The sequence below is a fragment of the Colias philodice genome, chromosome 2 (genome assembly GCF_061535455.1).
Source record: "Colias philodice isolate Cphi_HAF_F1 chromosome 2, ilColPhil1 Martin Lab GWU primary, whole genome shotgun sequence".
NCBI classification, from domain to species: domain Eukaryota; kingdom Metazoa; phylum Arthropoda; class Insecta; order Lepidoptera; family Pieridae; genus Colias; species Colias philodice.
In genome coordinates this window covers 1616132-1642591 of record NC_143087.1, presented here as the reverse complement: position 1 = coordinate 1642591, position 26460 = coordinate 1616132, and the positions used below count along the sequence as shown (strand labels likewise).

General features: G+C 36.4%; 2 protein-coding genes across 3 annotated transcripts; one reads left to right on the top strand and one right to left on the bottom strand.

Moving 5' to 3' along the window:
* Positions 1-406: 406 nt before the first annotated feature.
* Positions 407-12818, bottom strand: dock (SH2/SH3 adaptor protein dock). 2 transcript variants are annotated; one of them, XM_089701650.1, is made up of 7 exons: positions 12303-12818; positions 9821-10014; positions 8545-8811; positions 8143-8230; positions 7285-7487; positions 6204-6399; positions 407-5769 (listed from the first exon to the last, which is right to left on the bottom strand). In XM_089701650.1, exons 1-7 carry the CDS (start codon positions 12405-12407, stop codon positions 5557-5559), a joined length of 1266 nt encoding a protein of 421 aa, XP_089557776.1. In that variant the 5' UTR covers positions 12408-12818; the 3' UTR covers positions 407-5556. The 2 variants fall into 2 exon arrangements, with proteins under 2 accessions (XP_089557776.1, XP_089557784.1); XM_089701658.1 differs by having other exon boundaries at positions 7285-7475; positions 12303-12816.
* A 268-nt stretch (positions 12819-13086) lies between these two features.
* Positions 13087-25444, top strand: Spt5 (Transcription elongation factor subunit Spt5). The gene is made up of 7 exons (XM_089701303.1): positions 13087-13443; positions 13517-13595; positions 14617-14748; positions 15169-17210; positions 23315-23591; positions 24133-24489; positions 24844-25444. The coding sequence occupies exons 1-7, from the start codon at positions 13208-13210 to the stop codon at positions 24979-24981; spliced, it is 3261 nt and encodes a 1086-aa protein (XP_089557429.1). The 5' UTR covers positions 13087-13207; the 3' UTR covers positions 24982-25444.
* Positions 25445-26460: the final 1016 nt, after the last annotated feature.

Sequence of the window (26460 nt, the reverse complement as noted above, 5' to 3'; positions counted from 1 at the left end):
CCAAAAACGATCGCTATAATGATACACCCCGTTCGCTATTTACCATCGTATAGTGATCGGCTGAATTATCTAGGGTGGACGCATTTTGTTACGGTGTCATTTTACGAAAAATATTAGACCATTTTTGTAGATTGTTTTTCGAGGAACAACTTTAATATACAAGTCTGGCTAAGGTTTTACAGCGCTCCGAAGTGAGTACTATTTTTTCAGTACTCGTACGCAACCCCAAATGTATTCAATGGACTATCTCGAGGCTGTTTATCTCCGATCATCAAAAGAGATAATGAGTGATAATGATCAAGTGTGGTGTAGACACTTATCTGTATGCACGTAATATAAAAAGATGATGGTATGGTAGATTGTTCCATAAAGTTGTGAATGAAATTGGGACATAAAAGAAAACACATTTTGCAAATTAATAAATAAATTATATTGTTAAATATTATAATACACTGCACTTACATTGGTATCATATCATGCTCGTTACATCAGATAACACGAAAACGTACAAACACATTGTTACAAATAAAAATATACTTTGAGCAATATAAAAATAAAAACCGAATCACTCTATTATCTAAATCTATCTCCGCTAAATCATATATTAAATACAATTATTATGATTAGTGTCGACTATTAAATGAGAAAGGCTCGTTTTTATTTTAATCGTAAAAGCTTAGGAATGTAAGTCCGCGTTTAATTATTTGGCAATGTTTATTATTATAAAGCTTAGATAAAAATTCAAATCAAAGTGATAAGCCGATTATTAATTCCTGAACACAGACACTCCAACATTATTAATTTTACACTAATTTAAGTTATTCCCCTCTCAACTCAACGCAACCTGACTGTATCCGTATTTGTGCTATACGATTTCCAATTTTTGGAAAGACTTACCAACCCAAATATTCTATACGAAGCATACAAACGGAATATCATTACACGTTTCAGAGTTGTAGCCGAGATCAAAGTGAAATAAACATTTTTTAGACATTACCAGAACATTACTTTCGAAAATAAGCAAACCTACAATTTAATCAGCAGTATCCTAAATTAGCGTACAAAACTGTGTCAATTTGAAGGTATTTATCATCACCACTGATCCTTCCCTCGGCTACAACGTCCAAACTCGCCACTGAAGCACTCAAGCCCGAACCTATGTCATCTATTTTGTTCCTATCATATCCCTACGTTAACTGTCGAGTTCCCCATTACATGTCTACTTACAATACAGTATAAAACGTATTAAATACATCAAAAAGATTTAGTAACTTACAATCGTCGATCGAGATATACGATGCCCGCCAAAATATTGACGCGCATACAAAATGTATCACACATGTCCGTGTTACACCCTAAACGAAACCTTAATTCATTTTTGTCACAATTTAAATGCAAGTCGAATAAAGCCCGGTATAAATGCGGAAATCATTCCAGTTAAAACTTACGTTACGTCTACATACGGTCGAATATAAAATTCTACACTTGGTGCTGTTATTGTATGGAAATGAATATTTGTACAAAAATAAGTTGACTCATTTGGCAAGGCTCGAATAGACAAGCAACGCATATTTATCACAATTTTACTCCAGACGTCGATGAGGTAATTTTTAAATGAACTATAAAAAAATTAGAACATAGTAAAAAGTAAATATAAATAACATGTGACAAAACGCTTTAAAAAAAATTGGTTGCTTGTCTATGCAAAACGATACATTATCTGTGGAGTGTCAGTCGCGTACACTGTTTCTATTGGACGATATTTTCTCAGCGAGGAGTGTCGCAAACTATTTCAATAAAAATATCGGGCGCGCTTTACTATGGAAACGTAAAATACACAAATAATAATCGGTTAATGAAGCGCACATTTCAAAACAACTCCTCATTATGGAAGATCGTGATATTTTTTATAATTTAATGCGTTTATCAGAATGTTACATAATAAATGGAAAGTCGAAATTCTGGCACATAAAAACTTAAATTAATAAAAATACTGAACTAAATCGATGATTCATATATAATATAAAATAATTGTATATTATTACAAATAATAATTAACGAGATAACACACAAGCTGCCTTAGATGTTTTCACAACTTATATCGTAATTATAATAGAAAACACAATATATTATGTAATTCATAATCAATAAATCAATTTACCTATTACAAAAAGTTATTGCTATCATAAAAAATGGCTATTTACATAGATCGAAACGCAATTTCATTTTTGTTAATCTCGATATTTTTATTCTTATACAGACGTGTATTGAATGAATTATAATAAAAGTATAAACCTTATATAAACGGCCCAGTTGGTAACTAATTGAAGATACATCGCCATAGAAAAGAAACAATTTACGTTGAATGATAGATTATATAATTTTTCATTAGTTACTTTATATATAGAAATTTTAAATTTTTGCATTTACGTCCGAATAAAAAAGAACAGTATTTCGGCAGATTATCTTAATATAGTTACCAAAGCTGGTTGTCTAGTAGTATTATTATTATAGTGTAGGCAAAGCGTGTGATGCTGGCGTATTGACTAGCGACAGTCACGTCAATGGATACCGTTTGAGATTCCGACCCGACGCGAGTTTCAACAATATTAAACTATTATTTATTACGTCATTTATTTCACGAAATATTCGGGTTTCAGAGTGTTATTATTTAAATATTCCGTATAAAAACATGTTTAATATCGTTAAAACTCGCATTATTCCATTCTCCTTGCCGGGATAGCTAATTCGTTGTAACAACCACACGTAAATACAACGTCAGACTTGTTAGTCTTAAATTTAAGTGTAAATTGTGCAAAATCATACTTTTATATTTGACAATATTTCACTAGTATAAAAAGTATGCAATTTTCTCGATTGCTTAATATATTGTCAAATATAAAACGCGACACACGACTGTATCCCCTTTCGCTTACTCTTCCTCTGATAGTGACTTACATTAACTTAGTGGCCGAACATCACAATATATGCATATACTTGTACATATGTATATATATATATAACATGTACATTATGACAAGCTTTTTATAAGGGCTGGTTATGCACGAACGACAAAACATTCTGATTAATAAAATTCAAAGTTATTTATTATCGAAGCTATGAAATTCTGTCATCAAATACCAAATTGTGCCGCAATAAAACAACGAGCTTTTAATTATTATGAGCCGCATCATCTACGGGCTATTTTTATGCCCATAAAAATCAACATTAAGTTTGTAGACTCAAATAATTTCGAAATGCGAACATATTTATTATGCAAACCAAAAAACCAACAAAAGAAGATATTTAATCGTTCGTGCATAACCAGCCCTAAGACACCGCAACGAGTTAAATTTGACGATAGACATTAACCGTCTTATTACAAAAACTTATAGAGACCAGATTTAAACTAAAGTCAACACTTTAAACTAAAGGTTTAACTTTAGTACATAGGTTTAAACTTGTTTTTATCTATTGTCCTTGACTATGGTTTAACGCTAAGGCTGCGTTTCCACCAGAGATATGCGAGATCGCGTAGCGAGAGCTGTTTGTAAAGAACCAATAGTATCGCTTCAAACGCTCAATGAAACAATATTATTGGTTCTTTACAAATACATCCTTCGCTACGCATCCTCGTACATCTCTAGTGTAAACACAGCCTAAAACATGTATTGAAATAATATTTTACTTAGACCACGGTTTTAATAGAGACCCGGTTTGTATTTACCGTATCTATATTTTGTAATAAGACGGTACAACTCCCGCGGTGCGTGTCCCAATTACATAAAACGTAATTACACAAACTAAACTAAAATTACACTACATTTATTACTGAGGACCTATCATATACTATGATATAGAAATTGCTTACCTAATATATAATATAATAATTATATAGAGAATGCTGAAGCCAATTTTTGGTGTGTTATTTGTTATATTAGTGGACGTTGTTGCAACGTCGTCTAGTTGAAGTAATACCTAGGTGTAAGTGATGTGTCCGTTTAACGAAGTATATTTTTATTATTTATTAAGTTTAATCCAAATATGTTTATCGATGTTATTCTTTTGAAATAATTTTTTTCTTATTGTTACAAAATGATACGTGAGTAAATGTATCGCTTGAATTTATTTGTTGATTTGTTTACAACAAATACTTAACTTTGGTTAAGTAATTGAAAATTTAACAATAAGTATTTTACTTTAATACTTTGATAAATATCAATACAAAAGTCGAGGAATAAAACAATAAAATATGTCATTACAATAATGAATGGTGTACAATATGAGATAAATTTCGTTTAGAATTTATCTAGATATAATATCATCGTTTCTATAGACACATCACACGACCCTACAATATAATATTATAAATATAAAATTATGTATATGCCAAATGATTTTTTAACTGCAATTTTGTAGGAATGACAAATTGACAGTAGTTTACGATTATAAAAGGCGAGCTCTATTAAATAATAAATCTCATAGATTATACTGAAAAAAAAAATTAAAAATGATCCATTCAGGCTCCGTATCTTGCTATCTCTCTCTGACACACGATTAAAAAGAGACAAAAAATGTTATACGGCTATAATATTTATATTAAAGGCCATTATGAGTGAGTACTTTATTTGAAGTGAATTTATAACCCATTAAATACAATAATAAGTAATATCTAGTATAATTTTAACTTTAATTCCGAGGATTTTTGTAGGGTAGGTATATAATAAGAATAGGTACAAACAGTGTCATGAAAATTTTTGAGTTTTCCTAGCATTCTGTGGTAACCTGTTATCGCCAAAATTTTTTAAGAACTAAATATATATTTTTTTAATTATCTACTATTTTTTTTTTTATTCTCATCAGTGTCCTTTTGATTCGCACAAAAGACTCAAAGATGAAAACGAAATGTGCGGGACTTCGAGAATATATTTACTTGTCCCGTATTTATATTGTTATCGGTATTATTTTTAATCAATGTTTAGTGATAGATAAAACATTGATTACGTTAATCGCGGATTAAAATTATTACTGTATAAGTGAGTGTTATATTTTACTAGTGTTTGTATAAAAGAGAAAATGTCCCCGCAGAGCGTTCTAAACTTTACCTTGAGTTTTCTCGCCTTGGGCACGCATTACACGTTAAAGCAGTCTAATATTCGACATAGAAACGTTTATTTCATCTAGAGACACGTAAAAACGGTGCAACATAAACGACGTCACATAGACCGCATCGAGAACGAGTGACGTCACGTTGCAGTTCCAAATTTAAAACTAGAGGGTAGACTATACTCGAAGTCTATCGCAATCGCAGACAACGCTCGTCAGTGCGCCTCCGAACGTCGAGGCGAGCGGACGTGTTCCAACGCGTTCGAATTTCAAAGCCGCGTGACGTCACCTGCCCATCCGTTCACCGCGGCAGGCGAGCGCGTGACGTCACACGGCCGCTCCGCCCGCGCGCATTCCGACGTACACTGCTAGTTGTGTGTACACTAACGTATATAATGTATACGTTATACTGGCAATGTACACCGAAACGTCCATCTCAGTGATGGGATCTCAGCAGTTCTGCGATGCGCGCGGCAGAGGGCGCACTAAGTACAGTTTCTCGCCCTGCTTATTGGTGTATATTGGCGCACGTTGGTAGTGCGCTACCAGTTGCTCGAGCGTGGGGAACTTGCGCTGCCCGATGCAGTACAGGCTGCCTTCCACGTGCACGCGGAAGTGCTTGTTGCGACCGGGTGCTTTTAGGGACACGGAGTAGTCGCCCACCTGCGGATATGTACAGAATTAATGAGCATTTCGCTATTGGAATAACACAAACTACTTTAGTATAATAAAGCTTTTTATTGACAAACTTCCTTGGTTGTATAAAATACATTATAAAATTTGGGTGGCTAAAATGGTCATTTTCGGTGAATCATTATTTGATCATATTATTATGAATTGATAGAGACTATTTAAGAAGAATTCATGATATGAATAGTCATAATTTTATTAGTTATAATTTTAATTTATTAGTTATTAGTTATAATTTTACAGTTGAAAACAAAATTTATCTATTTGACGTTTTGTAAAAGATATAAAATGACGCAGAAACGCAAAAAAACTGACTGGCACGCTCAATATACTACTTTATTTGTCCGTCAATTCAAATCGAACTAAAACTGTATCTCCCCACATAGAGTCGTCATTCCCCCACTCACGTTGGTCTCCGAGTCGCGTATGAGGAAGTCTCCATCATGTCCGTGCTGGTTGAGCAGCGCGTCGCAGTGCGTGCGCGTGATGGCCCCGTAGTACCAGGCGCGAGCGGCGGGCCCCCCGGCGGGCCCCGCGGCAGGCCCGCACGCGCCGCCCGGCCCGCCGCCCGCCGCCGCGCGACCGCCGCTCTCGTTCGCTTCGCTGGAAACATAGCAAGTATATTATCACTACATAGTATAAAACAAAGTCGCTTTCTCTGTACCTATGTCCCTTTGTATGCTTAAATCTTTATAGTCCAGGATCCTTCGCCTATTTTTGCAAGTGATTACTATCAAGCTAATTTTCCGTGAGTAGCTTTATTTTGATGAGACGCCCAATAATTTTATGTACGAAACTCTCGATTGTGGTAGAATCTATTTGAGAACTAATAATACTAAGCATAATATTTGAGAACTATCAAATCAAAATATTTTATCCTATTATCTACCACCATCGAGAGTTTTGTACATGAAATTATTGGGCGTCTCATCAAAATAAAGCTACTCACGGAAAATTAGCTTGATAGTAATCAAGTGCAAAAATGGGCGATGGATCCTGGACTATAAAGATTGAACCTGAACTATTAAAACTACGCAACGGATTTTGATGCGGTTTTTTTTATGGATAGAGTGATTCAAAAGGAAGGTTTTAGACAAAGCGGGCGAAGCCGCGGGCGGTAAGCTAGTTATTCATATAGCTCACGTACAATATATTAGTTGGTGATAAAGTGGAATGAAAAATGGATGGGTTAAATTTCCTAACTGGACACATTTTCATTGAAATTTGTGAAATTCCAAACATTGCTAATTGTAATGAGAATGTTATGGAGCACATTGTGGGCAGAGAAATTTCACTTTACATCACTTTTCTATTGTGTTGCATATCTTGGTCCTTCGAGCCGCATACACGTACGAATCCGGCTCGAAGGACCATAAAATTATGTAACACAATTTTTGTGGTGAAATTTAACTGTATTAGTTAAATTGGTGTATATAAAGTGAATGAATGCATATAGGTACATGTCTATTCTGTTTAAAAATATTTAACCTGTACGGCTGAGCGAGGTAGTCGGCGAGCTCCTGCAGATAGTTCCTGGGCACGAGCCCCACGTGGCCGCGGTTGTCCCTCGCGCGGTACCACTCCGGGTCGGACGGCGGCCGCTCTATGATCTCAAGCCGATCGCCCTTCTCGAACGATAACTCTTGCTCGTTGTTCGACGTGAACGAGTATAGCGCCACCTGTGTGGGGAACTAATATGTACAGTGTGGAAATAGTCAACTGACTGAATTGATATTTTTGGTTTTATGGCATTCAACAAAAAAGGTCGTGTTCCATCGTTACAATATTGTATTCACTGAAAAGTGTTTCATATTGGTTGAGATGGTTGTTAATCATCTCAATAGATGGCGGCGTGTCCCTTAGACACATAAAACTGAAAGAATAGAATAAATTGGATTGCTCTGGCGGGTCACGAGTGGTTGAATTGGTCAGGCATCCGCCCCGGAATGGCGCGATAGGATGCGGGTTCGAGTCCCGCCTCGTGATTGAATTTTTTCTATTCTTTATAAATTTATAGTCAACTGACTATTATTATAACTTCAACTTCAATGTTGGAAACAGAAGCAGAACGTGTCGCTTGTCTGGTGCAACACGATAAACAATCAATGAGCAAGGAAACAAAATAAAATTTTGTAAATAAACTAATTTTAGTAATGCTATTTATGTAACAATAATAAAACTAATATACAGTGTTAAATATACAATGAAGGATAAGAAGATATATTATTTTTATTCTCTCATAGGACATGCAATCAGTTAAAATATAAGGAGATGATGATACAAATTATAGAAAAATAGAAACAATATCTATATTATGCAGTAAGGATAAATTAGATTGGCACTTACAACAATGTCTAGAACATTTTCAGCCATAGCATACGTATGAACCGTGTCTTCGCCATCGCCTTCTTCACTCGTGTAATTTGATGGAAACCTGAAATTTAATTTTTAGTTTTATAGAATGATTTTTAAATGTATCCTTCTGTTAAAATAAAAAACATTAAATTGTGATGATTTTTAAGAGCAATTATGGAGTTTCTTGTTTCTTCTCTGTAGAAACTGCTTTCCGAACCTGTAGTTATTTTTCTTTAATTATTATTTTTCTGTATTTTGACAATTCAGAAGAGCTTCAGAAGAACAAAGTCTACATGGTCTACTTGTATAAATAAATGTCTGAGTTGGAATTGTATTTTATTGTGTGTTCTGTCTTGTATCAAATAAATGTTTCTTTCTAATTGTATAACTCACCACCCAGTATGTCCCTGATACTGTCCCCTCCACCATCCATCATTACTCTTCTCCAAGATCAATATCCTCGTCCCCTTTGTGAGTGACAGCTCGTCCGGTTGCTGTGCCTGATAATTGTACTTCACGACCGCCGTGCCTAGGGCTTCGGTGGGTTCGACACGGCGACCACCTGGGGACTCCGCCCCGCCGCCGCAGCCGCCACGCACGGGCGAGCCGCTGGACGGCAGGGTTTTGGAGCCCGAGCCCTTTTTCACTTTCTTTTTAATACTGAAATAGAGTATGGGTATATCAAGAAAGTTTAAAGTTTTTAACTTCGCCCAGGTTGACCTGGTATAAAATAGAGCCCATATTACTTTGTATGTACATGAAGATTTAGTTTTAATCTAATGATCTAATTGATCACTTTAAAAAACATCTTAATATTAATTGTAAATTGTAAATGTCAGGAAAAGAAGCAACTTTTCATAATAATAGTTTAAATACATGAAGGCAATAGGCATAAAATGCATAAAATGATAACACGTGATTTCATATGCGGGTACGATTTCCGTTAGCATGTGTGAGATTATTGCGAGCTTGTTATTGTAGTTTATTTTTTTAGAACAAATCCAAATAATCTCTCATCTCTAATCTGTCATCTCTAATGGATTCGTAATACATAAATCGTTTTCATTTGATAACAGAAAATAGAACACAGTATTTTATTCATATTATTGAAAAGATTCAATATAAATCTGTGCTAAAAATGCTTTGAGTTTGTTAATTTAAAGTTTATATAAAACAGGACGTCCGGTATTCGAAATAACTACTCTACCTACTCATTCTGAACATTCTCAAATGCGATATAACAAAAACAACAAAGATATATGCACGATTGGAATACCTGGCAAATACGAACAAAAATACCACACTCTAAGACTCATTAACGTAGATTTATAAAAGAACAGGAATTTTCAAAATCGCTATGTAGCTGTTGAATTGATCTTTTACAATGGGCAGCATTAGGCGAGTAGAGGCAAAGGGTTGCCAGGCAATCACGATAGTGTAGACTATGTCTGAAAAGGGCCTAAATATCATTTATCGGCTATGACCTCTACTGTGGATACTCCTCTGTGGATGTTTATTCGTAATCGCCGTAATAGCGGCAAACATCGACGGTCATTTGTCATCATCACTTTTGATTGTTTAAAAGTCCCATAACAGACAAAAGTCACTAACAACCAAATCCGACCCCCAATTTAGCATACATTCCTACACAAAACGTTCAAAACCTCACCTATCAAACAGAGACGGTTTCTCCTTCTTAACATAATTGCTCGGCACGTAACCACTCTGACTGCGTGCATTTTGCACCCGCCACCAGTGCTTCGAGTCATCAAGCAAGAGGTACCGCTCGTTCTTCCGCAAGTCCAACTCTTGCGCACCCTGCGCCGCGTAGTCGTACTTCGCGACCACGTAGCAGACGTCGTCCTGTAAAACAATGTAAAGTTCTGTTATATTTAATACAGCATACTACTACAGTGAATTTATAGATGCGTTTCTTATTTATATCGCGTGTATCTATACGTCTATACTAATATTATAAAGCTGAAGAGTTTGTTTGTTTGAATGCGCTAATCTCAGGAACTACTGGTCCGATTTGAAAAATTCTACATCATTTCGATCATTTCGGTGTTAGATAGCCCTGTATCGAGGAAGGCTATAGGCTATTTATCATCACGCTAAGACCAACAGGACCGGAGAAATGTAGGTGAAACCGCAGGGCACAACTAGTATTTAATACAGCATACTACTAAAGTAAATTTATAGTTGTGTTTCTTGCTTATAGTTATTGCGTGTTTTATAATTATATTTTTCATTCATATATTCTTCAACAATAATTCAATAAAACTAAAAGATAAGTTTTAGAAAGAAATAAAAATATTTTTAATGGACGGATGTCTATTTGTTTGTCCCGCTCACAGGAAAACCACTGAATGGATTTTGATAATACTCGGGAGTGATGTAGCTTATGTAGTAGTACACATAAGCTATAGTAGTACTTGCTTTTGTCCATAAGTTTAACGGCTGTTGAAACCACACGGCATTAACGGGATATTAATTTGATAATAATTATGATAGCAGCATATAATTTTGTCTGACTTTGAATAAACCCAAAATGACTCTTTCAATTGTATAAATTATTTTACCATTAGAAAGCTCTTATCTTTACCAAGTAGTGGACTATTTTCTATCTTGATTCAACCCAGTTGTAGCTGGAGCAAGCAGCTGATTTAATAATAATTAATAGTATGACATATAAATATATGTACATGACATGACATATAAATATCCACCATCCAAAATAGAGATACCTTGCTATTTGTTTAACCTAGCACATAATTGAATGTTTACTGATGATATTATCAAACAAAACACATTCAAATCTGCAACATTGAAGATTGTACATTAAGATTACCATTGAACTCATACCTACATTAGTTAAATATGTTAAAACAAGTATATTGTGCAAACAGGGGAAGTATAGAAGGCTACAAAAAGCTAGAGAGTCAAGGGAAATAAACAATTAACTTAATAAACAACACATCATTATGCAATTTGTCATTGAACCACACAGTATATAAAGCATCAAGACGTATTGTATAATAAACTGTGTAATACTTATTAATATTATTTATTGCTTGTATGTGAAAGTAACTGTTTATGTGTTTCAATTTCACAGATAAACAGCTGGATAGATATTATAGATGAACTAATAAAGCTATTTTTCAGTAAGATTTCAGGTATACATTGGATTTCTCACAAAACTTAAGAAACATTTGTGTTTTTATATAATACTAGCTGCTCCGCGTGGTTTCACCCCCATGGCTCCACTCCTGTTGGTCGTAGCGTGATGATATATAGCCTATAACCTTCCTCGATAAATGGGCTATCTAACACCGAAAGAATTTTTCAAATCGGACCAGTAGTTCCCGAGATTATGTATTATGTATGTTTTCACACACAAACTACTGGACTGGTTATATTCATTCATTCTTAGACCAGCAGAAACCTACATTTTTTCTTAGTTACATAGGCTATATTATTTAATTTTGTTATCCTGAATTGAATTTAAATATCCTTAAAGTTATCAATCACATAAATATGAGCCATGTCTTTAAAAAAAAGAAAATATCCAATATAAAGGTAAAGGTCAATATTTATAAATCTAATATCTTTATTTCCCTTTTTCCTCAAATGACATTTAAATTTTGTGGCAATAATGTTTAGTATTTGTAACTGAATGATGTAATAGGCAAAATATCAAACATACATAATGGTTTCATTTCAAATTAAATATTTAGTTATTATATTTTTTACAACTTTAACAAAATAAGTATTTTGGATAGGTACATAGAGTATGTAGAATCTACATAGAATCTACATATCCTACATTGTAGAACATTTTATTATTAAATATCTTGGTTAGCTATGAAATAAGATCATAAGTTAAAGGTTGCAAGGAAGTTTTAAGGCTCTCAGTTTATCTTACTTTTTTTTCCTTTTTTATTGTAGTTAAAAGGCATTGAAGTTCATTTATATAGGCTGTAATAATTATAGTCCTGCTTGATATTTTCTAACACTTATACTAGATGTCTGTTCGTAATACTGGTAATTGGTATTACAGACGTAAAAAGGTAAGGTAAGGTAGGTGTAAATTCATAGGGAAACAATGTAAATTCGTCAGACTCGTTATTTGGTAATGGCATTAAGATTACCTGAGCACTCTTTCCATGCCTCGAGTTGGCCATGGCGTGAGGCGCCGGCAGCGGCTTGTTCGCCCACACCGAGTCTGCGGCGCGCACCGACCGCGTCTCCAACATGACACCCTGAAACCCTGGATTGGCGACAGCCGCCTTACTGATACATAGCGATTAACACCACTGCACTGCACCACACAATATGACACTATTTTTTCCCCACACTGCAAACGTTGTTTCCACTTCTGGAGTTTTGCAATAACACAAAAACTCTCGATTGTTTATTATAGGACGTGCGAAAACCGAATCGAAAGCTATTTAGCGATCAACGATAGACGTGCATCGCAAATTTTTTACTGTTCCGTGCAAATAGGAATTTCATTTACAAGTATAAAGTATCAAGCTCCCAATATTGCATTTATTAAATATTTTGTCTTTTATTCTCACATTATTAACACATTTGTAAAATTTATTAAAAAATTTCACATCAATCGGTGGGGCAGCAACGAATCAATAGACAAAAGAAAGGATTTATTTTTATTGGTTCTTCTGATCATAGAGCAACTCATGAATACTCAAATAAAATATCAAATATTTAGTAAATGTGAAGTTAAATGTATTATATAATTGGTAAAATATATCAGAAGACAAAAACACTCTATTGTTACATTAGAAAGAATATTATACTCAACACCAGGAAGGAAATAAATTCTGATTTTATTATTTTAAAATATATTATTTATCTGTTCAAAGTTTTTATCAACTGTACCTAGTTGAAAGTTCTGTTATCTATGACATTTGGAAATTTTGTTTGACATTTACGTATTGCTACGTATGGTTACAAATTGTGTAAAGATATTTTATTTTAAGTTCTAATAAAAAACATAAATGGTTTTATAACGATAAAAATTAATTAAGTGAAAATGTCGGATTCGGAAGCCAGTAATTATTCAGGGAGTGGATCAGAGGCCGGTAGTGTAGTATCGAATAGGTCAAGAAGAAGTGCTGCATCAAACCGATCGGCGAGGTCCCGATCTGTGTCGCGTTCGCGGTCACGCTCGCGATCCCGTTCCCAGTCAGGTAGCAGGAGTCCCTCTAGAAGTAGAAGTCCTTCCAGATCACGGTCTAGATCAAGATCTAGATCTCGATCGCGTTCTAGGTAATTCATTTGACAAATAAGTGCTAATTGTGTATGTGGAACATCACCAATCAATTTTTTTCATCCGTCACAGGAGTCGATCAGCAGAGTCTGGTGGTGGACGCAATAGAGATGACGAAGCCAAGGAGGCATCTGGTGATGAAGAAGTCGAGGTAGATTAATAATTATATTCATATTTATTCACTTATTTTGATGATTAATAACAAATATCCTGCAAGATGCCTTGATTGTTGTTGTATAAGTATTACATCACATAATACTTGTTCTATTGATTTAAGAAGCCTTATAAGGCATAATGAATTTGTGTAAAACCAGATATTTGTTGTAAAAGGTATAAAACTACTCAAACTACTCAAAATTAGTTTATTATCAACAAATGCTTGTTTTTATCACAATATAATCATAAACATAAAGTGTAAATAAAAAGGAATCATATGTATGCTTTAATTATTTGTATACTAGATTTCCACCAGCGGCTTTGCCTGCTTAGTCAAAGAAAAACCCGCATAGTTCCCGTTCCTGTTGGATTTCCGGGTTAAAACCTATCCCATGTCCTTCCTCATGTCTCAACTATCTAAACAAAATTTGTAAAAAATATTCAGTTTTGACTTTCCTACGATTTATTATATATTTTTTGTTAATCTGTACAAGATTCACAAAAAATTTGATAACTGCACATGAAAATATAGCCACTCTCAAATAAAATGATATAAATGGACAACTTTTTTAGTTGGTTCAGTGGACATAGGAAATACACACTGTTCTCAATAGCATTATTTCTTATTTTGGTATTTTTTACTATTCAATTGCAACTTAGCATGATGGATAGCAGAGGATACAGCAAAAGATGTGGGATCCAAATCCTGTCTCATAATTATTTTTATATGTATCTTATTCGTAAGGATGTATCTTTCATAGTGTAGAAATAAAAAAAAAAACAGTTAAGTTGTTATTAATTTTATTCAAAGAGAAAATCAAATCAATGTTAATAAAAAAAAATGTTGTGTGGTTTTATGAAACCACGGTAAAAGTGAAACTGTTCGAACGGTTCCGAACACTGCTTTGTGTAGCGCATGTCGCGTGACGGTCGGCGACGGTGACATGCGCTACGCAGACCAAAAAGTTTGAGACGATGTAATAAAAGTTTCACTTTAATTACTTTGATATTCCAAGGATGAACAAGAACCAGAAGGAGACGACTTAGTGGATTCAGAAGAATATGACGAGGATGAAGAAGAGGAAAGGAGACGGAAGAAACGCAAGAAGGACAGCAGATATGGAGGTTTCATTATTGATGAGGCTGAGGTAAACTGATAGTTCTGTCTATTTATTGATAACTTTGTTTGCAAAATAGACTTTATGTTGCTCTATAACTGACTTTCCTTTAGCGAAAGTGTTATTAAAATTGAGTCAGTCATTTATTAGTTTTAATAAAAAAAATGTTATAATTTTATTCAGCTTTTTCTAGTATGCATTTTGAAAAATATTAGTATTAAATTAATTTAATTATAATTTATAACTAACTTTATTTGGATGGCAGCTTATATGTGGCTATATAACTTTGTCTGTCTTTTTGTGAAAGTATAATTAAATCAACTGAGTTATGATAAGTTCTAATAAACAGAAAGACAAATAATTTTTAAAAGTTCTTTTTAGTGTGTATTTTGAAAAATATTAGATTCATGTCACAGTATTCTGTTATATATTTGTCTATTTTATAATCAGGTTGATGATGAAGTTGACGAAGATGACGAATGGGAGGAGGGAGCACAAGAAATGGGTATTGTTGGTAATGAGGTGGATGAAATTGGTCCCACTGCTAGAGAAATTGAAGGTCGTCGCCGAGGAACCAACCTCTGGGACTCACAGAAAGAGGAAGAAATTGAAGAATACCTTAGAAACAAATATGCTGATGAATCAGCCGCGCTTAGACATTTCGGTGAAGGTGGCGAAGAAATGTCCGATGAAATTACGCAACAAACACTGTTGCCAGGCATCAAAGACCCCAATTTATGGATGGTCAAATGTCGTATCGGCGAAGAAAAGGCTACAGTACTCTTGCTCATGAGAAAATATATTACCTATCAATACTCTGAAGAACCATTCCAAATTAAATCTGTTGTTGCGCCCGAGGGTGTAAAGGGTTATATTTATATAGAGGCCTACAAACAAACACATGTGAAAGCGATTATAGAAAGCGTAGGTAACTTAAGAATGGGTGTTTGGAAACAAGAGATGGTTCCCATCAAAGAAATGACAGATGTATTGAGAGTGGTGAAAGAACAGTCAGGTCTGAAGCCGAAACAGTGGGTGCGGCTAAAGAGAGGTCTTTACAAGGATGACATAGCCCAAGTAGATTATGTAGATTTAGCTCAAAATCAAGTTCATTTAAAGCTTTTGCCTAGAATTGATTACACAAGGCTCAGAGGTGCGTTACGAACTGTGCAAAGTGAAAATGAAGCTGCAAAACGGAAAAAGAAACGCCGACCCGCCGCAAAACCGTTCGATCCAGAAGCTATCAGAGCTATCGGCGGAGAAGTTACCTCTGATGGTGACTTCTTAATTTTCGAAGGGAATAGATATTCAAGAAAGGGCTTCTTATATAAGAACTTTTCATCAACAGCCATTCTTGCAGAGGGTGTTAAACCAACTTTGACAGAATTAGAAAGGTTTGAGGAGCAACCTGAAGGAATCGATATTGAACTCGCCGCACCGGCTAAAGACGATCCCACAAGCTTGCACTCTTTCTCAATGGGTGATAATGTTGAAGTGTGCTCTGGAGATCTCGCTAACTTACAAGCGAAAATTATAGCTATAGACGGCTCCATGATAACAGTTATGCCAAAACACGACGCGTTGAAAGATCCTCTAGTATTCAAACCGAATGAATTAAGGAAATATTTCAAACTGGGAGATCACGTAAAGGTATTAGCGGGCAGATATGAAGGCGACACGGGTTTGATTGTACGAGTGGAGGCACAAAGAGTTGTTCTTGTATCAGACTTGACTATGCATGAACTCGAAGTTTTGCCGCGAGATTTGCAATTGTGCTCAGATATGGCAACCGGTGTAGATTCCCTGGGTCAGTTCCAATGGGGCGATATGGTTCAGCTGGACCCGCAAACTGTGGGCGTCATCGTTCGTTTAGAAAAAGAAAACTTCCACGTGCTCGGAATGCAAGGAAAAGTCATAGAATGCAAACCGCAAGCTTTACAAAAGCGTCGCGAAAATCGATTCACTATGGCGCTTGACTCCGAACACAATTCGATACAAAGGAAAGACATCGTGAAAGTGATAGACGGGCCGCACGCGGGAAGAGACGGTGAAATCAAGCACTTGTACAAGAACTTCGCGTTCTTACAATCTAGAATGTATTTAGACAATGGTGGTATATTCGTGTGCAAAACTCGGCATTTACAACTAGCGGGCGGAGCGAAGAACAACGCGACAGCGAACGGCTTGGCTTTAGGTTTCATGTCGCCCCGTATTCAATCACCCATGCATCCCTCGGGAAGGGGAGGGGGGAACATGCGCGGGAGGGGGAGGGGAGGGAGAGGGGGGATGGTGTCGAGGGATCGGGAGTTAGTGGGAGTGACGATAAAGATAACGGGCGGGCCGTTCAAGGGAAACGTGGGGATAGTGCGCGTAGCAACAGGGGCCACGGCAAGGGTGGAACTGCACTCGTCGTGTCAGACGATATCGGTGGAGAGGAGCCATATTGCAGTGGCGGGCGGGCCCACCGGGGCAGCACGGGGAGGGGCCTCCAGGTTAGTGGATGCAATATTATTGATATTTAGTTTGTTTGAATTCGAATAAATTATAATTCATCGACGACGACATCGTCGAATTATGTAGTTGTATACAGAGCAGAGGCGGCTCGTGACAAAATTTTATGGGTGTTCACTTGAAATACACCTCTCGAGGGTAGGTGCTCAAAAGTGACTAACGTTTTTTTTTGAGCTCTAAGTTTGTAAAAGTTTTAAAAATAATTTAAAGCACTTTTTCGTTTTAAATCTATGTGTCTGTAAACCACTACACCTACCAGCATTTCATCCTTCATTGATTTCCTTGTATTTGCAAAAATTACCAACACTAAGATGGAGAACTTGAAAGACAACATTGCACAGATGACTGAGAACTTTAACACTAGGATGGCAGAGTTCCAAAAGCAATTACAGTCTAGCAACACCCCTGCATCCTCAAATATCACTACAGAGTTTTCTCTCTTCCAAAGCTTTATTTTGTCATCGCTGAAAATCCTGCAGAGTGAAGTTGAGATGTTATTCAAGCTTCATGATATACATGAAATGCGTTCTCGTCGCAAGATTCTTCTTCTGCATGGTGTCAAGGAAGACAACAAAGAAGATACTAAGGCTGTAGTGTTAGCAACTTTATCAAGCAAGCTCCAGTCGTTGAATCTTGATGAGGATTCCTTCAGTCGCTGTCACAGGATGGGCCATGTGAGTACCAGTGCTGCCAAACCCCGCCCTTTGTTAGTTAAGTTCAGGGATGTAGGGACAAAGAATTCTGTCTGGTTCTCAAAAACTAAGTTTAAAAACAGCGGTGTCACTCTGTCGGAATTTCTGACTAAATCGCGACACGAAACCTTCATGGCCGCTCGGAAGAAATTTGGTCTCCCCAAATGTTGGACGAAGGATGGCAACGTCTTCGTCGTTGGTTCTGATGGCGAGAAGTACCAAGCAACCTGTTTAAGTGACTTAGACTCTATTCCATGCGCGCGAGTGGATAATGTGCAATTGACTTCCAGTGTTCCTCTGTTGACCGACTCAAATAATTGTTCTAAAGCCATTTCAAGACCTAAAAGAATGGGTAATAAGATTAAGTAAACCTAAAGTATATTAAAGCACGCTCCAGTATTGTATGTTATGTCCTTTTCAATCTATTTTCACCTTTATTGTTGTGTCTTATGTACTCTTTTTCCTTATAACTTCCTTCTGTATGTCCAATTATTAATTTTTACCCTCTTCTGTGTCTATCGTAAGTAATTTTTTTTTTAATTTTTGTGTCGGTTTTCAAATATTGTTTCGTAAATTGTAATGATATGACATTATGTCAAATATTGTCATTTGTCAGTATCAGATGTCAACTGTCATTTAAGTGTTCCGTTTCATGTAGTTTTGCGATAACCTATATTATTTTGTATTTGCTGGGGGTGTAGAAAAAATAAGCGTTTTCTAAGACATAACTTATATTTTAATATTCATATATATATTAGTATACATATTATTATAGTATATATCTATCTGTCTATTGGTATTCATATAGTACGTATTTAGTATATTCATTATAAACTCAAAGCTATCGTGGTGTCAGTAAGTTGGTGTTTAAACTTTATAATTGATTTAAAATGGTTAACGACAATTCATCTAGTGACCTTAATTATATGTCTCTCTCTTCTGAAGATGATAATGATAGTGATGATAGTTTTCGCAGTTCTTCTTTTGTCCCTTTGAATAATTTCCTATCCTCTAGTCTCCCTCCCAACCTGAAAAGCTTCAATGTAATCCATATAAATGCCCAAAGTTTGCCTGCACACTATCCCGATTTTCTCACTTCTTTCGAGTCTATTAATGTCCATGCTATCCTAATTTCCGAGTCTTGGTTCAAACCCTGCCTTCCTTCTTCCAATTACTCACTTCCTGGCTTCCACTTGATAAGGAATGACCGCCTGGGGAGGGGTGGGGGAGGCGTCGCGATCTATCTACGGTCCCACCTACCGTTCAGTATTATTAGTATGTCGCCGCAACCCCCTCCCCCGGACGCGGCTGAACATCTTATTATTGAAGTTTCCTTAGCTCATAAAAAACTCCTCTTGGGTGTGTTTTATAGTCCTTCCCTTTCCATTAATTATTTCCACTCCTTCGAAACCATCCTTGAAAAACTTGTCCCTATCTATGAACATTCCATCCTTATGGGGGATTTTAACACTTGCCTCCTTAAAAACGACTCCCGAGCCAAGACTCTTCTTTCTATTACTGAATCCAATAACCTTCATCTTCTTTCCCTTAAACCTACTCACTCTCTTCCAAATTGCTCTCCTTCTCTCCTCGATTTAATGTTTGTTTCCTCTCCCAATCTGGTCTTGAAACATGGTCAGTGTGATGCTAGTGCATTCTCTCATCACGACCTAATTTTCCTGTCATACAGTGTGCGGCCTCCTAAACCTAAACCCAAACTTGTGATGCGACGCAGTTTTGCTGGGATAGACACTGAGAGTCTTCACCGTGATGCTAGTAAGATTGACTGGTCTGTCATCCTTTCTGCCGATAATACTGACTCCAAAGTCGATTTATTTACTTCGCTTCTGACACAACTATACGACCAACACGCACCCCTCAAACCAGTCAAACTTAAGCATCTACCAGCTCCCTGGCTCACGGATGACCTCAAGTCACTGTTAATTTTAAAATCGAAAGCAAAAGCCAAATATAAAGCGAATAATAGTGACTTGAACAGGGAAAAGTATGTCAGGATTCGGAATCGTTGCAATACGTGTTGTAGAGACGCACAACGACGCCATATTCACTCATCTGTCGAGAACGGCGACTCCAGTAAAATCTGGAAATTCTTAAAATCCATAGGAATTGGTAATAAAAGTAGTAACTCTCTTCCTGATAACTTAAATATAGAACTTTTAAATCAACATTTCACCGATTCTCCACCCACTTTAGATAATAATACAAAATTAAACACACTTTATAATCTTTCTTCTTTATCAATTCCTAATTTTCCACCGTTTCATCTGAGCCAATTCGCTGATGGAGATGTTAAGAAGAGCGTATTGTCAGTGTCGTCTAATGCAGTCGGTAGTGATGGCATCAGTCGTAACATGATCATCCCTATCCTTGACCTTATTATCCCGATCTTAACTCATATTTTAAACTGCTCCATTTCCTCGGGTTCTTTTCCCTCCGCCTGGAAAAGTGCTCAGGTTATTCCTTTACCAAAAAAGCCCAAACCCTCTTCCCACAGTGACTTCCGGCCAATTTCTATTTTACCTTTCCTCTCCAAAGTCCTTGAAAAATTAGTCCATCAACAACTCAGTAGTTTCCTTAATAGACATAATTTATTGAACCCTTTCCAATCCGGTTTCCGTCCTGGTCATGGGACGACTACTGCGCTCACCAAAATCACTGACGATATTAGACTCGGCATGGACAACAAGCAGCTCACAGTGCTCACGTTACTCGATTTCAGCAACGCCTTTAGCTCTGTAGACTTCGACTTACTGCTGGGTTTGCTACGCTCGCTTAACCTATCTCCATCTGCGTGTAATTGGTTCCATAGTTATTTACATGGACGCCGGCAGCGAATTTCGCTTGATGACATTTCCTCGTCTTGGCGCAATATCAATGCCGGCGTGCCACAAGGATGCGTCTTGTCACCTCTCCTTTTTGCAATTTTTATTAATACCTTAACTCAATCTTTAACTTCTCTCTACCACATGTATGCTGACGATGTCCAAATCTACACCCAAGCGACTCTGGAAGACTTGCCCAATGCAATCAGTAAGGTCAACAATGATTTGTCTACCATTGTAAACTGGAGCAGGAATTTTGGACTATTATTAAATCCAGCTAAAACACAGACAATCATCATTGGGAGTGCGTCATACGTGTCAAGGATTGATTGGGCAGCTCTTCCGGATGTTTTGTTGGACGGCATACAGATCGGTTACAGTACCCACGTTAAAAACTTGGGTATTTTAATGGATCAAACCCTGTCGTGGGATGTTCACCTGAAGGAGGTCAGCAGGAGGATGTTTGCTTCCGCTGGCTCACTTCGGCGCCTGCGCAACTTTCTGCCTATCCCTACAAGAATAATGCTAGCTCATTCCCTTCTTCTTTCCCATCTTGATTATGCAGATACCTCCTACCTTGACCTTTCCGAAGCCCAGTTGAGTCGACTTGAACGCCTTCAGAATTTTTGCATTCGCTTCATCTTTGGCTTGCGTAAGTTTGACCACGTGTCAGACTATCGCAAAAAACTCAACTGGCTTCCCATCCGCTTCCGTCGTAACTCCCACATCCTTCATCTTCTCTTCTCCGTCCTGTTTGATCCTAAAGCTCCTCACTATCTCAAAGATAAATTTGATTACTTTACCTCTCCTTTCCCTCGCCCTTCCAAAACTTTACTTTTGCGTGTCCCTGTCACGAACACCAAATTTTATGGTCATTCCTTTGCTGTTCGTGCTGCCAAACTCTGGAACGAACTTCCACTAGAAGTACGTCAAGCGCAATCCTTAAGGAGTTTTAAACACCTTCTTAAGTCACACTATCTTTCTCTTGCTTAGCTTCTTCCTCTATTTCCTTACTGTTACCTTATTTTCTTCTTTGTTATATACCTACTACTATATTATATTTGTTCTTTATGATATATGTACTTATTAAATATTTATAATTATGTTTTCTCTTGCTATTTACTAGGTACTATATAGTTGTTTTATATGATATTATACATATATTTATAATATATATTGAATATTTATAATTATATTTTTCTTTTTTCCTAAAGCCTTATTTTTTGCTCACCCACCTCCTTTTAACGTCTCTCCTTACTTATTACATACGGTGGCCTGGAAGAGATCGCTACTTAGCGATAAGGCCACCGTTTGTACACATTATTTCCTATTATATAGCTGTACTTTGTGTGTCTCTATTTCTTTTGTGTGTGCAATAAATAATTAAATAAATAAAATAAATAAAACACTGAAAATACATGGTGTAAAGCAGTGCATTTATCAAAAAAATTACTTATAAAGGAAATACCTACATACGTCTTTCTTTTTGGTGTGCAAAAATATCTATAACTTAAAGCGACAAGACATTCGTAAATATCTGTTGTTGCTTTCATCACAACCACACAACCACGGTTTTTTTTACATATTGTTCAGATTTAAACACACGCGTATATGTTTTCGTTTTTGTCGTACATTTTTGCGTAAGATCAAGTTCAGGCCGTGGCGGTCCCTTAGCTTTACATTCAAGCCGAATTTGTAACGTTTTATCACACTTTTTAATGAACGCCACATTATAATTATTGTTCATTTTAACACTCACAAGTAATACTGATAAGTACAGGCTATTTCAACACGTATTTTATAATTTTAATTAGAAAATTGCATGAATCGCGCGCGTGCATTGAAGTTGACTCGAGAGTCGAGTGTTTGTTTATAATAAAGACGTAGCAACTGGCAACGTCGCAATCGCTGTCCTGCCGGGCGGTAAAAACGAACCGGCAACGTTTGCGGGTGCGGCGCACCGAATTTTGCTACTTTTCCATAGAAAATCTTTTGTTTCACGCGCAGGGCCCTGGCAAAACCCTCTCTTTCACTCCTATTGGATTTCGTATTAGGAAATGTACTAAATCTTTTTTCATTGGAGCGCAATCGTGAGCGCACCGCTTCGCGCGTTACATAATACAGTAGGTATTATACAGGTGTATGGGATGATGGAATGATGGATATATTCATTGGTATTAACAGTAGTTTTAAAGATTACGATTGATTTTAAATAGTAATAATTAATGTTAATAATTAAATTAAGGAGTATGATTTTATTATAATTATTTATGGGAGTTCACTGCACCAGCGCTCCTTAGGGCGAGCCGCCTCTGATACAGAGATTATACTTTGATAGACTTTGATATTAAAAAGGTTAATTAAAATGTACTTAAGTACATATGATTTTATTTCAAAAATATATTTTTGTCATGAATACAATATTTTTTATTGATATACCAATTACCAACATAAAAAATTAGAAACAAAATACATCCAAATAATGCATATGTCGCAGTCAATTTTTGCACACACGCTCGACATTTTGTATTAACCTAACAATTCATCCAGCTACAGCCGCACACCAATGCGCGCGGGCGGGTCGCACACACCCACCTACCGCGACACGGGTATCAAGACGCCCATGCACGGGTCAGCGACCCCGATCTACGAGGCCGGGAGTCGCACACCCCACTACGGGTCCAGCACACCCGCGCACGACGGGGGAAGGACTCCCGCGCACGGTGCGTGGGACCCGGCCGCCGCTAACACGCCCGCGAGACCAGACTTTGATTATGGTCTGGATGATGATCAGCCGCCCGCGTATGAGGGCACGTCGTATGCACAGGTTTGTGTCATTTTTTTGTTTTTTTTAGCCAACCGCTTGGCACGGCTTATTGTGGAGATAAATGTAATTAAAAATAGCCTATGTTACTTGGTAATACATATGTAGCTTTCATAGTAACTTATTTTTTGAGTTTAATCGTAACAAACAAACAAATATTTTCTTTTTTAATGTAATTTCCGTAGATTTAATTACAAATTGAATAGGTACTGATTATGATAGTAGATTTATTTACCAGCTGTAAATGATGATGATGAATGATGATTATGTTTCTAAGAATGATACAGGTTTTAAGTTGAATGGTGCCGTTTAATAGAGGCTAGTTTATTAATTGAGTTAGTTGGCTGCAAGTATTTAATGTTATGTGTTGCTGTTGTTACTTGTTAATACATATAGTGAAAATGCCAATAATTATTGAACTTGACGTATGTAACCAGCTTTTGCAAATTGTAACAACATTGTAAATTTCTGCTCTGAAAAGCATTACATAAGATTCATGTTAAGTGTTATTTGTATTATCAACACATACTCATTCAATTTGCAGGGTCCGTTCACACCCCAAACACCGGGCACGATGTACGGCTCGGACCACACGTACAGTCCGTACCGACCATCACCCAGCCCGAGCGGGTACACAGGGGGTTACCTCGGCACCCCAAGCCCGGGGGGTTATTCCCCCCGCTCTCCCTACGCGGGGGGTTCTCCAACCCCAGATTGGCACGCGCCGGACCTGGAAGTGCGCGTGCGGGATAAAGGGGATGGGCTTGGGGGTCAAACGGGGGCGTTGCGGGGGGTCAGCGGGGGCGTGTGTACCGTGTACCTGCCGGGGGAGGACCGGTCTGTCAGTCTGCAGGCGGATTTATTGGAGCCCGTCGTGCCGCAGCGCGGGGATAGGGTTAAGGTGAGGACAATTTATGTTCATAATCATAATAGTTTACAATTAAAACCCGTTTTTAATAGATAGAACTGTATAGTAAATATAAAGGCAAGGTTTTAGTTACAACAAATTGTATCTATAGAAAATGAGTTTTTACGTTCACGTATTATATTGTATGTCTCGATCAACTAGACAATAAACAATCAAGTTCAAAAATTATCCGAAGCAAAACTCTGCCTTCATGTGTATTAGGCATAGTTTTCTAATGAACGATACAATAAACTGCACACTATAATGTGTTTTCATTAAATCAGATTTATTCATTTTTTATACAATCTTAATTATTTACAAAAACTAATTAAATTTAATTAATTTCAGGTGATATCCGGCGACGACCGAGAAGCGGTCGGTGAGCTGATCTCCATAGAGGATAAGGAAGGAGTCGTCAAGTTTGTGGGCACAGATGATATCAAGATCATGCAATTACGCCGCCTTTGCAAGATGGCGAACGTCTAAATTGACACTGACATTATAAATGGCGGCAAAATTGACGGCTGGTTTAGATTAACCTAAAAACTGATAAATGAAAAGATGTAAATTCCGGTTTATGAGTGTAAAATAATTCGTTTTGCTACGCATATTTAGCACATAGCTTCTTTAGTAGAGAGAACAGAAATTAAATATAGCTTAGCGAAACGAAGATTTTACAAGACATTAATATATTATGATATCAAAATAGTATCGCTTCGCTCTATAAAGACAAGAATAAGCATATATGAAATGTACGTTCATAAAAACGTAATAAAACCAAAATAATTTAACATATAGCATGTTAAATAATATTTTCTTAAAGTCATACACATTATTGTTTGATGTAATATCAATATGATTTTTTAAGTGTAACTGACACTTATGAACACCTCTAAGTTAGTTATTGTTGAGTTCATTAGGTTGTTTAATAAATAAATCCTGAAATGGTCATTTTTTTTTATTTCTTACCATACGTTCCTACTTCCTAAAACTTCATGAATGCAAGTTCATGAAGGAGCTAATAAGGCCTTGAACCATGTACTAAATGGAGCCTAAATTTTTTATTTAATCTATTTGAATGCATACCTAGACACAAAGAGAAAAGAATTAACTTTTACTTCGGATGAAACGCACAGACATTTTGCGCTTATGATTTCACAAATGGAAATAGATTTCATGTACTAGTAGCAAAAAATTTTCTATCAAAATGTTACAAACTGCAACGCAGAGCATCTATGTGTACAAACGTGAGGTTTAAAGATATTTTATAAACATCTCTTCTATGCTATTGATTTGCGTTAGCGTTAATAGTATAAAATACATTTAGATGCATGTTGGATACATATAGGTGATTAGATTTCAATTAAGAGTTAATGAAGCGTGAATTTACGCGATAGCTTTTTGTTAGCACATTAATGATCTAAGTTATCACAAAATAAGGACACAGCTTTAAAAAAAAAAAGAATACAATTTAACACGTTTATAGTTTGGGCAACGTGATGAGTTGAGACGCCACCACTTGTATAATTAATTATCATTGGAAGGCTAGTGCTCAAAATGTCCCTATTGTGAAATTACATTGATCTGCGAGAAACTTTCAAAAAAACAATTCGATCAACTTATTCGCGTTAACTAAATTTTAACTAGAGATAATTTTCTATCAAATTATTTATATTATTTTTTGATTTTTGGTTATTTTGCGATGCTTCATTGCATATCAACAAGGAAATAACTATTGGTGGTACAAAATATGGTGTTCACATACGGTAGTAAGTGATCACCACACTTACTATGGTATGTGACTACCATATTTTGACCTATTTTGTAAAGGAAAATTTTAATTAAATAGTTTCTGAATCAGAAAGCTTTTGTTATAAAATAACTTTGCCAGCTTGCACGCTACGAATGTGCATGATTTTCTTCTTATTTTATATTCTGCTGTCTTGGTCTGTAAGAATCAGCCCT